We start from the raw sequence: 15648 nt of genomic DNA, 5'->3' as shown, positions 1-15648 counted from the left end.
GAAGGACACAGTGCCTTCGCCACCAAGGAAGAGGCTGACGAAGAGGTGCTTGAAGTTCTGAACATTTACTCTCGCGTCTACGAAGATCTTCTTTCTGTTCCTGTGATAAAAGGTCGAAAGTGCGACAAGGAGAAGTTTGCTGGTGCGGATTACACCACAAGCGTCGAGGCTTTTATACCAACAACTGGTCGTGGTGTACAAGCTGCGACCTCACATTGTTTAGGACAGAACTTTGCGAAGATGTTTGAAATCGCCTTTGAAGATAAGGAAGTAAAAAGAGACAAGAAAGGCAAAATAATAAAGCCAATGGTGTGGCAGAACTCGTGGGGTTTAAGTACAAGATCGATAGGAGTGATGGCTATGACACATGGAGATGAAAAAGGGTTGGTGTTACCTCCAAAAGTGGCACGTTATCAAGTAGTTGTGGTCCCTGTCCCTTTCAAAGGTGTTGATACCAAAAGGATCTCTCAAGAGTGTCAAGCTGTTAAAACCGCCTTGCAAGGTGCTGGAGTCCGTGCTTTAGTAGATGAGCGAGCCAACTATGCTTGTGGCTGGAAGTATGCAGACTGGGAGATGAAAGGTGTTCCTTTGAGAATCGAACTCGGTCCTAGAGATTTGGAAAAGAATCAGGTGAGAGTGGTGAGGCGCGACACTGGAGCGAAGATGGATGTGTTGAGAGTGGACTTGGTTGAGAAAGTCAAGGACTTGTTGGAAGTAATACAGAGAGACATCTATGATGTGGCTAAGAGAAAGCTTGAAGAATGCATTCAAAAAGTTGAAACTTGGGATGAGTTCAAGGAAGCTCTGAGACTGAAGAAGCTGGTTTTAGCTCCATGGTGTGATGAAATTGAAGTGGAGAATGATGTGAAAGAGAATACTAAGGGTGAAAACGAAGCAGGAGCTAAGACTCTATGTACTCCCTTTGATCAGCCTGAACTAAGAGAAAACACTCTGTGCTTTGCATCAGGAAAACCAGCCAAGAAGTGGACCTATTGGGGAAGAAGTTACTAAGCTATGTTTAGGATTCAATGTCGTCTTTACTACTAACACGGGTTATTGAGAGATGAATTTGTATAAAGTTTATGAATTTTAAAAGTTGATTGATTTAAAAAGTTATGCGGATTGTGAAAATTTATATAGATTGACTTATGAAATTTGATCATAACTTTTTTAAATTAGTAAAGATTTTCATCAATTTGTATTACATTTTTTTCTATCATTCTTTTTGTCAAGTAAATATATATATTTTTTTCTAAATCATTTGAATGATTCTTTATTTTTTTCTTTTAAATTTTTTAAAAAAAACTAAAAAATTGGGCAATTCTCTTAAATAGTTTCTTTTTGTCACAAAAAGCAATCAAAGAGGAAAATGATAAAAAATGTTTCATTAAAAAGGCAAAAGACTATTTTACATTTTCCTTTATATATATATATATATATATATATATATATAAATAATAAAAATAATAAAAAAGTTTTTTTTTATTTCGAATTATATGTTTATAAATTCGTAGTTTTTACAATTTTTTTAGTAGTTTTTCGAATTTTTTTTATTTTTTTGTTAGTTTAGAATTATATGTTTTCAAATTCGAACTTTTTTTTTAAAAAAAATTGATTTTTAAAAACATTATTTTTGAAATTCAAAAATGCTTTTTGAACTATTTTTAATATTTATAAATATAATCTATTTTTTTAATTTTATTTTTAATATTTTAATATTTATAAATATAATTATATATTCGAAAATGATAAAATAATATAAATATAATTTTGTATTAAAATGTAAAAATATATAAAATTGTAATGAATTCTATTTTTGGGAATATAATCTTATATATTAAAACAGAAGTCACAACCTTAATTCATGTGTGATTTTTTTTAAAATGGACATAATGGACATATTCTTATAAAGTCATGTTACATTTAATCTCTAATCTTATCATTTAAATTTTGGACCGGCTATCAATAATTCGATTTAAACAATAGATGATCTATTGGATTTATAAATAGTATAAATTAAATATATATAATTCAATGTTATAATACTATACCTCCATATGTTAAATATTTAAATATTTGTCGATGTTAACTTTTAAAATTGTAAAGATTTTTTTTTAATATTAAAAATCATATTATCTAACAATGATTAATCTTTACTACCTTAAACCAATGAAAACAAATTTTAAACTATATAGTTTATTTTAAAAATTAAACAAAAACCAAATTTTTAATTATTAATTCGATAATACAAATCTTTGAAGCGAAAAATTTAATTTTTTAAAAAATTTCTAAATTTGTGAAATGTTACAATATCTTTGAATATGACAATATACCAATATTTTACTAATCTTTATATATATAGTTACGATTTTAATAATAAAATAATAATCCGAAAATATATATATAGTGGAAAATACAAATACTTGTGAAAGTTTGAAACAATCTATTCAATGAAAAAAATATACCGTAAACTTATTATGCTTTAAAAATTGATAGACACATATATATTATATACCAATTTAGAATTGAAAACAAAATATTTATATAAAAATAAATGAAAACAAAAATCTGCGCGGTTGCGCGGATCAAGATCTAGTTTGGATTTAAAGTGAAAAAGATATTTGGTAAGAATAACTATTTTGTTTTCTAGTTTTTTATCACATGGATTTTGAAAATCCCATAGATACATATGATATTTTGAAAGTTGAGTCTTATGAGTAAAAATAAATAAAATTCATCTCTCAATAACACTAGATTTAGTTAAAACTAGATTTTGACCCGCCCTTGAAAGGGCGGGTATATTTTTTTGTTTTAACGTTTTTGAGAAATTTAACTTTTATATTTATGTTATTTTTTGTAATCATATTTATATTTAATGTTGATTTAATTGAATATAATTTTTGGTAACTACATTAAATATGTCAAACTGCATAACTATACACTATTATATGCATTTTAGAATTTTTATTAAAAAAGTTATAAAGTCTGCAATATTTTATATTTTTTTATTAGTTACCTAGCATAATAGTCAAAATTATCCATACTTAAAAAGATCCGAAAATCAAAGTCTCATATTCTATTAAGCCTATATACTTAAACTTTTCTTCAAATGTTATATCCAAAAACCAATATGAAATTCAACCTACACCGAAAACCGAACAAAATATTTGAAAAGTGTTAGAAAAAAGATAAATTCTAATATATTATGCTGATTAATCAATTATATATATTTAAAATAACTTATTTAAACTCTGTTAAGCTGAATGAGTTTATATGAATTTTCTATTTCTATTAAAAATCCACTAAAACCCTGTTAAACCCTATTTTAACATTATGTGCTTTGTAAATTAATAGAGAGTTACGTTTTTAACTCTGAAACCAGAATATTATATCCAATAACATAAAATAAAGAATTATATTTCATTTTTGAAAGAGTAAAACATGGGAATAATTAGCTGGACATAACATTTATAAATTGGCATGATTCTGATTTAATAACATAGATTTAAATTTTAATATACGACTTTTAAAAACAGAATATGATTTAAATAGACTAATATATACCTTAACATTCATTAACTATGTTGATATTAGTATTATTATTGGGACTGTGTTAATGGTGTTCATATAGGTCCTGATTTAATATGGTCTGCAACAGATTAAAATGATAATTTGCTTTAATAATTATAATTCGAATATCGAACAGTGTAATATAATCAAAAATAAAAGAATGATGTCAGAAAAAAGAAAGGACTGATTATTGCTGAATTTATAAACACCGTAGACTTTGACATAAGTGGGTCCGGAAATGACGGAATCAAATGGAAGTTATAAACAAAATCATGGTCATATAAAGAAATAATAAATGGTGCAGTTACAAAAAAATGACCCGTAAAAAAAAGTTGGTTATATAAAGAAGTAATAAATGATGAAGTTATAAAACAAATTACCCCTAAATAAACGGAATACACAATCAGACTCTATTTTTATCAATGGGTCACACTGCTGTTTTAATAGAATAGACTACATTCTGACCCGCTCTTAAATATAGGTCTAATGGCATAAAGCATAATAAATAATAATCTAAATAATGATAAAGATAAAAGAAATAATAGTTGGACCATACTTTTATCAATGGGTCACACTGCTATTTTAATAGAATAAGATTAGGGAATCAATAATAACTAAACTTTTTGAATAACAATGGATTTGAATGGATTTTGAAAACTCTTAAACCAATAACAATGGATTCTATTAAAAATTTTCAAATCCAAGAACCAATAACAATGGAATTTCTAAATTTCTAAAATTCATGAGAATTCAGTAACCAATAACACCCCCTAAGTTCTGGTTTTCATCTGTTTCGTTTTCTTTTTTAAAGTGTTATAATCTTCGCAATAAAACCGTTATTCCTTGTTTTTCCCATTCATTATTTATCATCATATGTATTGCTCAGTAAAACCTCTATTCTAAAACGTGGCCTCCGTGACCGATTACGCGGCGGTTAAGCGTTCGGCGGTCTGTAGCCATGGAAAGTTGGCACAAATCGGTTACAAAATTGGAGATAACAAATTAAACATCGATTTTAGCATTTTAAGCTTCAAAAACGAATAATATACTTCAAACCTTTTATAATAGTGCAAAAAAAAACGAGTGTTAAAACAGAGTTTTGATGAATTTAAACTGAGTGGCCGCCATGTTTACAGCTTCTGAAATCGTGAGAAACCCTTGAGGAAGACGATTTCAAAATTACCACTTTGCCCTTACTTAATAAATGAAAACAAAATTGGATATGCCTAGACACGTTTCGAACCCTGTACTCCATATGGGGACGCACGCTTATAACCACTGGACTCTCAAGAACATTTGTAATTACTACACCAAATAATATATCTAAGAATATCGTACGTGTGTATATATATACCCTATATATTTAACAATAGATTTTGTTAAACTTAATTACGGATATAAATTTCAGTATACATAAATTATCACCTTATAGTGAATATTTACATTACATATTAATTTTAAATATTAAATAGAATAAAAAATACTTAAAAACTAGGCTCCGCGTATATTCTATTTAATTTCTGATTTTTTGAAAACTCGCTAGGCCCGGACTTGCCGCCCGACCAGCGCCCGGCGTAGTTCCGAACAGGGAGCAAAACCCACAAAAAGGTAAATCCACAAATTGATTTACGAGAGAAGAAGTGTATTTAACGAGGTCATGAGATCTCCCACATATACATACACTTTCTAATCCAAGAATCTAACTTTAAATTCAAAGAAAACTAAGGTTGTGTAAGTTTTCTAGAGGCTAAACAAAGCAGAAGTCGATCAGTTTCAGATGTTAGGACGAAAGGAGAAATATTTATTCAGCATAAAGAGACGCAAAAAAAAGTTAAACAGAAAAAAGTATTAAGAAGAGAATATTACATCTTGATATATATATATATATATGGCAACAAGTGCATTTGCATAATCACCACTGTCATAAGCATATGATCAAACCGCTTATAGCATCTGTTGGCTGAGTGGCATACTAAGACAAATTTGACAGGTAGGACGAGATCTATTGCTAGGAGCAGAGCCACTAGAAATTTTCTACTGAAAACCTATACCCCGAATTGAGTAGGTGTTGCGATATCTGTTACCATTAGACCTCCCATAACTCTGTCCTCTGCCACGGTTATTGTAACCTCCCATACTTAGACAAGTTTCATACGTTTGCAACTTATCATCAAAATTTGTAAGTTTGAACACAACATCATCAAAGCTCAAACCAGGAAATGACTCCATAGAGTTCTCAATGACAGTATAGTCTGACTCATATTCCTTTCTCAAACCATTCAAAATACCATTCTCTGAGATTGAAGACCCAATGGAGTCAAGTTGATCACATAAGCATTTAATTTCTGATAAGTACTGAGTGAGAGACTTGTTACCCTTTGTTGTGGTCTAAATGCGCGTTGCAAGTCAAGCTTCCTTTTAGCCGAAACTTTATTGTACTTCTTTGCAAGATTAAACCAGATTTCATGCGCAGAATGAAGACCATAGAGACTCTTGATAAGTTCCTCGGAGAGAGACACGTCGAGCCATGCAATAACAAGCTGGTCAGTGCGAACTCACACGGGAAACTCTGGGTTTGGAGTCTCAGTGATCTGGCTTTTGATACCATGAAAACTCAAGCAAAAGCTTGAGTGTTATGAAGAAGAAAATAAAATTGCTCTGTTATTTCTTTCTTAAGGAACACGATTTCATCAGCTTATATTATAAGGACGACACGTTATCAGTGAGACCCCACGCCAAATGACTAAAGAGCATCAAAACAGTTTTGGAGCTGGATTCGCTGAGCTGCCATTCCCGCACAAGAACCAGCTAGTACAGTCAAAATGAATCTACTGTAACTGTTGTAAAGAGAAGACCGGCTGAACTGGACGGGCTTTGCTTAGTTGTCACTTTCTTCAGTTGGACATCAGGTTGAGGCCTTGAAATATTGAGTTGAGAGACTAGCAAAGCTTTTGTCTGAGTGAAGGCTTTGGCTTTCTATTCTTAACACTTTTTTTTCTGCTAAAATTCTATTCTTGACACTTCTTTTTTGAAAACTGGCCTTCAAATTCTATTCTTGACACTTGCTAATAGAAACAACTTGGAGAACCATGTTTTTCTTTTGCCGAACAAATAATATGTTGGCTTTTAAGAAATACTACGCGCGGGTATTTAATTTGTGTTTGTATTTAATGTTATTTTTGTAAGTGTAATTATATTTGTAAGTGTAATCATATTTGTAAATGTTATATTTGTACTTAATTTTATGATTTAGCATTTTTTCAAAAAAAATGTATCACTGATATTGTGTATTATATAAACAAATTTAACATTTATATAATAAGATCCATGTCTAAGATATATAGCGAATACATTTTTTAAATTAAAAGTACGAAAATAGAAAATAGTGTATAATAGTTGTGTATTGGAAGTCTCATTTCCTATGTATGTCGTCTAGCTTTAGCACCATGAAATTATTTTTAACGTCTTCATTTTCCTCCTTAATTTGGTATTAGTTGCATTTATTTTGGTGCATTTGGTTATTTTTAATTTAAACATTAAATGACTATTTTGAATGAGTCTTTCTCCATTAGAATTTTACTTCGAGCTTGACTCAGGTTTATGTCGAGATTTTTTTGATATCATACCCATCTAAGCACTTCCCTAACAATCACAATCTCAAAATGCATGATTGCATAAACACAAACAACCAATCAACATTATCAATGTGAAGACCATGAAACAACAACGTGTCAAATGAAACTGAGTAACGAGTTAACTCAGTAGGAAGCATGCTCAAGTCTCTATGAAAAGCAACAGACTTATTTGTTATGAAACCACTGTTGATCCATTGAACATGTCATTGAACAAGAACATATAGAATTCAATAGAAAACTAGTGTATAAGAGTTGCGTATTGGAAGTCCCATTTCCTATGTATGTCGTCTTGCTTTAGTCCATGAAATTATTTTTAACGTCTTCATTTTCCTCCTTAATTTGGTATTAGTTGCATTTATTTTGGTGCATTTGGTTATTTTTAATTTAAACATTAAATGACTATTTTGAATGAGTCTTTCTCCATTAGAATTTTACTTCGAGCTTGACTCAGGTTTATGTCGAGATTTTTTTGATATCATACCCATCTAAGCACTTCCCTAACAATCACAATCTCAAAATGCATGATTGCATAAACACAAACAACCAATCAACATTATCAATGTGAAGACCATGAAACAACAACGTGTCAAATGAAACTGAGTAACGAGTTAACTCAGTAGGAAGCATGCTCAAGTCTCTATGAAAAGCAACAGACTTATGTGCTATGAACGACTGATGATCTATTGAACATGTCATTGAACAAGAACATATAGAATTCAATAGAAAACTAGTGTATAAGAGTTGCGTATTGGAAGTCCCATTTCCTATGTATGTCGTCTTGCTTTAGTCCATGAAATTATTTTTAACGTCTTCATTTTCCTCCTTAATTTGGTATTAGTTGCATTTATTTTGGTGCATTTGGTTATTTTTAATTTAAACATTAAATGACTATTTTGAATGAGTCTTTCTCCATTAGAATTTTACTTCGAGTTTGATTCAGGTTTATGTCGAGATTTTTTTGATATCATACCCATCTAAGCACTTCCCTAACAATCACAATCTCAAAATGCATGATTGCATAAACACAAACAACCAATCAACATTATCAATGTGAAGACCATGAAACAACAACGTGTCAAATGAAACTGAGTAACGAGTTAACTCAGTAGGAAGCATGCTCAAGTCTCTATGAAAAGCAACAGACTTATGTGCTATGAACGACTGATGATCTATTGAACATGTCATTGAACAAGAACATATAGAATTCAATAGAAAACTAGTGTATAAGAGTTGCGTATTGGAAGTCCCATTTCCTATGTATGTCGTCTTGCTTTAGTCCATGAAATTATTTTTAACGTCTTCATTTTCCTGGTTGATTTGGTATTAGTTGCATTTATTTTGGTGCATTTGGTTATTTTTAATTTAAACATTAAATGACTATTTTGAATGAGTCTTTCTCCCTTAGAATTTTACTTTGAGTTTGATTCAGGTTTATGTCAAGATTTTTTTGATATGAGTTTGATTCAGGTTTATGTCAAGATTTTTTTGATATCATACCCATAAGTTTCATTTTAATATTTTTAATTTCTGGGTCGGATTTCTTCTAAGTTATATTTGGATCAAATTTTATCCAATATTCGAAATCACCAAAAGATCCAGAAAATACTATCAAAAATATATGGAAGTATTCAAATGTATCTAAATTACTCAAAAAGCTTGGTAAAACAATCTAAACTATTTAAAAAGAATCCAGAAGCATATGATTTTTTTTTTTGCCGACTGCAGAAGCATATGATTTAACTAAAAAATCCTGAAAACATTTATTCAAATTGCCCAAATAAGGTACATGTTTAGTTAACTTGGATTTTTTGGATATTAATTCAAATTTCGATTTGAAACGAGTTTTATCCGATATATGAAGTAGTGAAGTGTCATCCCCTAAGCCCCATTTGGTTTGGGTTTCTGAATCGGATTCCAATTTGGACTTTGGATTTAGTTATAAGCATCCATATTTATTTGATTGTATTTTTTATTTTGTGTAAATTTACGATCACTTCTTTATTTTGATTCATGCTTTCCACTTAATTTTTTTTATTTAAATTTTGACTCACGAAAAGTTATGGGGAATAGAATTTGTGAAGAATATGAAGATTTTAAATGTTAAGAGAAATTTAAAAGTTAATTAGATCTAACAAAAATTTGATAAATTCTTGTCAAATATTTTTTTTTTTAGGAATTATCATTTATTTTTATTGCTTATCATGGATTTTCATATTTTCTCAAAATTATTATTATAAAATAAAATATACATGTTTCATAAAAACTTTTAAAAAATAAAATATAATTATTTGGTATTATAATAGCTCTTTAATTTTTTGATAATAATTGTTTTCATGCTATGTTGTTTTACTTGTTTTTATTTTAAGTTTTCCATGATATTTTTCATATGAAATTAATTGTCTCAAATTATTTGTGTACTATTTTGTGATTTTGTTTAATTTTTTTTTTTACCATCCTTTTCTTAACAATTACAAAGTATAGTTTTTGTTTGATTTAATAGAATTACAAAATCAATGCAAACTAAACTTTGACTAAAATAGAAGTTCAAATTTCTTAAACCATAACAAATAAATTTTTTCTAATATTCTAAAAGTCCATAAAATATCAATGAAATCTCTATTATTATTTTTAATCCTTTAAAATTCATCTACCAATCCAAAAGTGTCCATACGCTAACAAATAAAAGAGATATTTCACATAAATTTAAGGGCCTGGGAAATTAGATCTCGTAACAAAGTGTGGCCCAACTCTCGGCCCATCTCAAAGCTTCCGCTTTCACAACTCTTCGATCATCTCTCAGAGGACACGTCCGATGCTTCTCCGATCTCCATAATCGTCCCACTCCACATAGCCATTTGCAAGAAGATCCACGGTCGCTGCGTTTCTGGCGATTAAGGAGGAACAAGGATCTGATCTCAATTGAGTTTTCGTGGCTAAGCTCCCACTCTACCGCATCGGCTCGATCCTTCACCATTGTCTCGTCCACTGAGAGCTTCTATACATACGCCATTGAACCCATAGAAACACTTCAAAGAGTAGAATCTGGGAAAAATTCTGGATCTCTTTCTCCGATCCCGATCTCTCCAGTACACTTGGTCTCGTTAAATAGGTAGGCTGAGTCTCGATCCTCTTCCTCCTTCCCTTTAAGTTTCAAATTGTTCTATGTATTAGCTCTTAAGTTTTCATAGGTAGTTTGCTGACTTGCGATTTTGAATGAGATCTGAATTGTATGGTTTTGAATTTGCAGCGCTACATGCTTCGTGTGTGTTTTGGTGTTTGAGCGAAGAAGCTGGGACCAGCTATGAGGTATCAGAATCACCATCCTTCGGGAAGTAGAAACTCGTTCCATGGCGGAGAGTTCAACAAACCGTCCAAAGTTGCTGTGGCGTCTATGATCAACTCCGAGATCGGCGCAGTTTTGGCTGTGATGAGGAGGAACGTACGTTGGGGTGTTCGCTACATTGCGGATGATGATCAGTTGGAGCATTCTCTTATCCATTCTTTGAAAGAATTGCGTAAGCAGATATTCTCATGGCAAAGCAATTGGCAAAACGTTGACCCCAATCTGTACATTCAGCCCTTTCTGGATGTTATACTCTCTGATGAAACCGGGGCTCCCATCACCGGCGTTGCTTTGTCCTCTGTCTACAAGATCTTGACCCTTGATGTTTTTACGCTTGACACCGTGAATGTGGGAGAGGCGATGCATATCATAGTGGATGCTGTGAAAAGCTGCCGTTTTGAGGTGACTGATCCTGCTTCCGAGGAAGTGGTTTTGATGAAGATACTTCAGGTTCTTCTGGCTTGTATAAAGTGTAAGGCGGCTAGTGGGTTGAGTAATCAAGATATTTGCACCATCGTCAACACCTGTTTGCGTGTTGTTCATCAGTCTAGCTCCAAAAGTGAGCTGTTGCAGCGTATAGCACGCCACACGATGCATGAGTTGGTTAGATGTATCTTCTCTCAGCTTCCTTATATCAGCCCGCTGGCTAATGAAAGCGAATTACCCGTCGGCGATAAGGTGAATCAACTTGGCCTTCCTTGCTAGAATTTTTATATCTTTGTTCTATTTGTCTATCCCCTATAGATAGAATATTTAACATGCTTCAGTGAACGCAAAAATTCGTATCGTAATTATGATTTATCTGCTATGCGTATTGTTTGATAGAAGATGCCTCATGACTAAGTTTAATGGTGAATTGTGTTGACCATCTGTTTGTTTTCCACAAATTTCTCACGGTATTCTTTCTTGTCTAGGTGGGAACAGTGGATTGGGATCAGAATTCTGGAGAAAACACAGTTGAAAATGGAAGTATTGATAGCGTATCTGATACTCTCGGCGTTGAGAAAGATTCTCCAAGTTCTGAGATGGTTATTCCAGAAACAGTACTCAAAAAAGATGAAAAGGGAGCTGAGGTCAGTGATGACTTAAATGTTGCTGCGAATGGTGAAAATGCAATGTTGGCGCCTTTTGGTATTCCATGCATGGTAGAGATTTTTCATTTCTTGTGTACTCTGTTGAATATTGGAGAAAACAGTGAAGTCAATTCCAGATCTAACCCTATAGCATTTGATGAAGACGTTCCTCTTTTCGCTCTGGGTTTAATTAATTCTGCTATAGAACTTGGAGGCTCTTCTTTCCGTGAGCACCCAAAGTTGTTGAGTTTGATTCAGGATGAGTTATTCTGTAACTTGATGCAGTTTGGTATGTCGATGAGCCCTCTGATTCTTTCTACAGTTTGCAGCATCGTTCTTAATCTCTACCTGACTCTCCGTACTGAACTTAAGGTACAGCTTGAAGCTTTCTTTTCATGTGTACTTCTGAGGATTGCACAGAGCAAGCATGGCTCTTCTTACCAGCAACAGGAGGTTGCTATGGAAGCTCTGGTTGATTTTTGCAGACAGCCTACTTTCATGGCTGAAATGTTTGCGAATTTCGATTGTGATATAACATGCAGTAATGTGTTCGAAGATGTTTCAAATTTGCTATCAAAGAGTGCTTTCCCAGTTAACGGGCCTTTATCTGCTATGCACATAATTGCATTGGATGGGTTAATCTCCATGGTTCAGGGAATGGCTGAAAGGGTTGGTGAGGAATTGCCGGGTTCAAATGTTTCGACACATGAAGAAGGATACGAAGCATTTTGGACAGTGAGATGTGAGAACTACGGAGATCCTAATTTATGGGTCCCCTTTGTCCGAAAGTCAAAGCACATCAAGAAAAAGCTGATGGTTGGTGCTGATCATTTTAACAGTGATCCTAAAAAAGGTCTGCAGCAACTCCAAGCGATGCACTTGTTACCTGAAGAACTTGATCCAAAGAGTGTGGCATGTTTCTTCAGGTATACATGTGGGATAGATAAGAACCTTATAGGAGATTTCTTGGGAAATCATGACCAGTTCTGTGTTCAGGTTCTTCATGAGTTTGCCAAGACGTTTGACTTCCAGAATATGAATCTTGATAACGCCCTGCGTCTCTTTGTGGGGACATTTAGATTGCCTGGCGAGTCGCAGAAGATACAGAGGGTGCTTGAAGCGTTTTCTGAGAGATACTATGAGCAGTCACCACAGATATTGATTGATAAAGACGCTGCCCTCTTGTTATCTTATTCGATTATCTTGCTGAACACAGATCACCACAACACTCAGGTCAAGAAAAAGATGACTGAAGAAGATTTCATCCGTAACAACAGGTGCATAAATGGAGGCGCAGATCTTCCCAGGGAATACTTATCTGAGCTGTATCATTCAATCTGCGACAGTGAGATTCAGATGATCCCAGATCAAGGAACCGGTTTCCAAATGATGACCTCCAGTCGGTGGATTAGTGTGATTTACAAGTCCAAAGAAACCGGTCCCTATATCATATGTGACAGCGCATCGTATCTGGACCGTGACATGTTTCATATCGTGTCCGGTCCCACTATTGCAGCTACATCAGTGGTTTTTGAGCAAGCAGAGCAAGAAGATGTTTTGCAGAGATGTGTTGATGGGTTATTGGCCATTGCAAAACTTTCAGCGTATTACCATTTGAATAGTGTATTGGATGATCTGGTCGTGTCTCTCTGCAAATTCACGCCGTTCTTCGCCTCGTTATCTGTTGATGAAGCTGTTCTTGCTATAGGAGAAGATGCCAGAGCAAGAATGGCTACTGAAACTGTGTTCTTGATCGCAAACAAATACGGCGACTATATCACTTCTGGATGGAAAAACATACTGGAGTGTGTCTTGAGCCTCCACAAACTCCAGATTTTACCAGCTCATATAGCTAGTGATGCTGCGGATGACCCAGAGGAAGAAAGACCTTTAGCAAATCCCTTATCAGTAGTATCACAGGTACAACCCTCAGAGACCCCTCGAAAATCCTCTAGTTTTATCGGTCGGTTTAGCCAGCTTTTGTCCTTTGACATGGAGGAGACAAAGCCATTATTACCTACCGAGGAAGAACTTGCAGCCTATAAGCACGCTCGTGGTATAGTGAAAGATTGTCATATTGACAGCATATTCTCAGACAGCAAGTTTCTCCAAGCTGAGTCTCTGCAACAGCTAGTAAACTCTCTCATAAAGGCAGCCGCGAAAGATAAAACTAGTGCTGTCTTTTGCCTGGAGCTTTTGATTGCAGTAACTCTAAACAACCGAGACAGAATCCTACTGATCTGGCAAACTGTCTACGAGCACATCTCGGGTATCGTTCAATCAACGACGACACCATGCCCGCTTGTGGAAAAGGCTGTGTTTGGTGTGTTGAAGATTTGTCAGAGATTATTGCCTTACAAGGAAAACCTAACAGATGAGCTTCTGAAATTACTCCAACTGGTTCTCAAACTTGATGCAAGAGTGGCTGATGCATACTGTGAGCCCATAACACAAGAAGTAGCCCGTCTTGTAAAAGCGAATGCATCTCACGTCAGATCTCATGTTGGTTGGAGAACAATCATATCTCTGATATCAATCACAGCTCGACATCCAGAAGCTTCTGATGCTGGATTCGAAGCACTCCGGTTTATAATGTCAGAAGGAGCTCACTTGTTGCTAGCAAACTACATTCTCTGTTCGGATGCAGCTAGGCAGTTTGCTGAATCCCGTGTCGGGGAAATCGATCGGTCTATCTCAGCCATCGACTTAATGTCAAACTCTGTGTTCTGTCTTGCTAGGTGGTCTCAAGAGGCGAAAAACTCGGTGGGAGAAGATGAAGCTATGAGGAAACTAAGTCAAGACATCGGAGAGATGTGGCTCAGGCTTGTGAACAACCTCAAAAGGGTTTGTCTTGATCAACGCGACCAAGTGAGAAACCACGCCATCTCAATGCTACAGAGATCAATAGCCGGTGCAGACGGAATCATGTTACCACAACCAATATGGTTCCAATGCTTCGACGCCGCAATCTTCCCGTTGCTAGACGAACTGCTCGCTGTTTCAATCGAGAATTCAAGAAAGACATTCAAGAAAACAGTTGAAGAAACGCTTGTGCTGGCAACAAAGCTCATGTCAAAGGCCTTTCTTCAAGCTCTCCAAGACATCTCGCAGCAACCATCGTTCTGCAGACTCTGGCTTGGTGTGTTGGACCGTATGGAGACTTACATGTCGACCAAATTCAGAGGGAAACGCAGCGAGAAAGTCCATGAACTCATACCGGAACTGCTGAAGAATACGTTGCTGGTGATGAAGACAACGGGTGTTTTACTACCGGGTGATGATATTGGAAGTGATAGTTTCTGGCAACTGACTTGGCTTCATGTCAAGAAGATATCTCCTTCTCTGCAATCTGAAGTGTTCCCTCAAGAGGAGCTTGATCAGTTTCAGAGACGAAACGCTAAGCCTGAGGATACTCCGGTGGTACCGGAACACTAAGGCTGAGAACGGTGGTGGAGTAGTGAGGATTTGTTTTATACAGAAGAAGAAAAGCATTATTGAAGAAGTTTTTTTTTAGAAACTATATCGAAATATTATATCTTTGCAGTATAGCCTTTTGTTTGAATATAGTACTTTGGAGCTTTTGGATTTTTATGGAATGTCACGTTGGAATTATGGCTTTGATTGGAGATTTGTGTAGAGGCGATTCAGGGAAGCATTGGTCGCAAGTTGCACAAATCGGCTCTTGCGTTACCAATAGAACGGACAGATAAAATGAACAGTTGAACTGAACTTGTGTGTCCAACCCATTCATGTATTTTTTGTCTGAAATGGAATAATCTCAAAATAGAGTTCACCTTTTCTAAAATATTATTACTTTACTTTTACTTCAAAATACAAATTTAAATATTCTCATTGTGATCAAGAAAAACAATTCTCATTTAATTAGTCAAAAAATTGAAATTAAAATGAAAACTACAGTAATCCACATTACTAAACAGAAACAAAGATGTGATAATTTTAAAGATATGCATGTCAAATTCAAAGATAATAATTTTATACAGCTTCACATTTTTTTTGTCATCTTTTT

General features: G+C 34.1%; 2 protein-coding genes across 2 annotated transcripts in view; both read left to right on the top strand.

The window, feature by feature from the left end:
• LOC106319693 (proline--tRNA ligase, cytoplasmic-like) overlaps window positions 1–1028 on the top strand; it is a 4554-nt gene extending 3526 nt beyond the window's left edge. Inside the window, exon 2 of the mRNA XM_013758072.1 lies at window positions 5–1028. Within this exon, the coding sequence (XP_013613526.1) occupies window positions 5–1011 (1007 nt within the window). The 3' untranslated portion in view covers window positions 1012–1028. The remainder of the gene's footprint in view (window positions 1–4) is intronic.
• Window positions 1029–9963: 8935 nt separating this feature from the next.
• LOC106319705 (ARF guanine-nucleotide exchange factor GNL1) lies at window positions 9964–15238 on the top strand. Its single transcript, XM_013758084.1, has 3 exons — window positions 9964–10314; window positions 10453–11226; window positions 11463–15238. Exons 2-3 carry the CDS (start codon window positions 10507–10509, stop codon window positions 15054–15056), a joined length of 4314 nt encoding a protein of 1437 aa, XP_013613538.1. The 5' UTR covers window positions 9964–10314; window positions 10453–10506; the 3' UTR covers window positions 15057–15238.
• The last annotated feature ends 410 nt before the right edge of the window (window positions 15239–15648 follow it).

The sequence above is a fragment of the Brassica oleracea genome, unplaced genomic scaffold, assembly GCF_000695525.1.
Source record: "Brassica oleracea var. oleracea cultivar TO1000 unplaced genomic scaffold, BOL UnpScaffold00578, whole genome shotgun sequence".
Taxonomy (NCBI): Eukaryota; Viridiplantae; Streptophyta; class Magnoliopsida; order Brassicales; family Brassicaceae; genus Brassica; species Brassica oleracea.
The sequence above is the reverse complement of the archived record's forward strand: the minus strand, read 5'-3'. Positions and strand labels throughout refer to the sequence as shown.

Excerpts from the sequence above, each read along its gene's own strand:
- LOC106319705 (XM_013758084.1), top strand. The coding sequence starts at position 10,507 with ATGAGGTATCAGAATCACCATCCTTCGGGAAGTAGAAACTCGTTCCAT. Across the intron at positions 11,227-11,462 it reads AATTACCCGTCGGCGATAAG|GTGGGAACAGTGGATTGGGA; the intron begins GTGAATCAACTT and ends TTTCTTGTCTAG.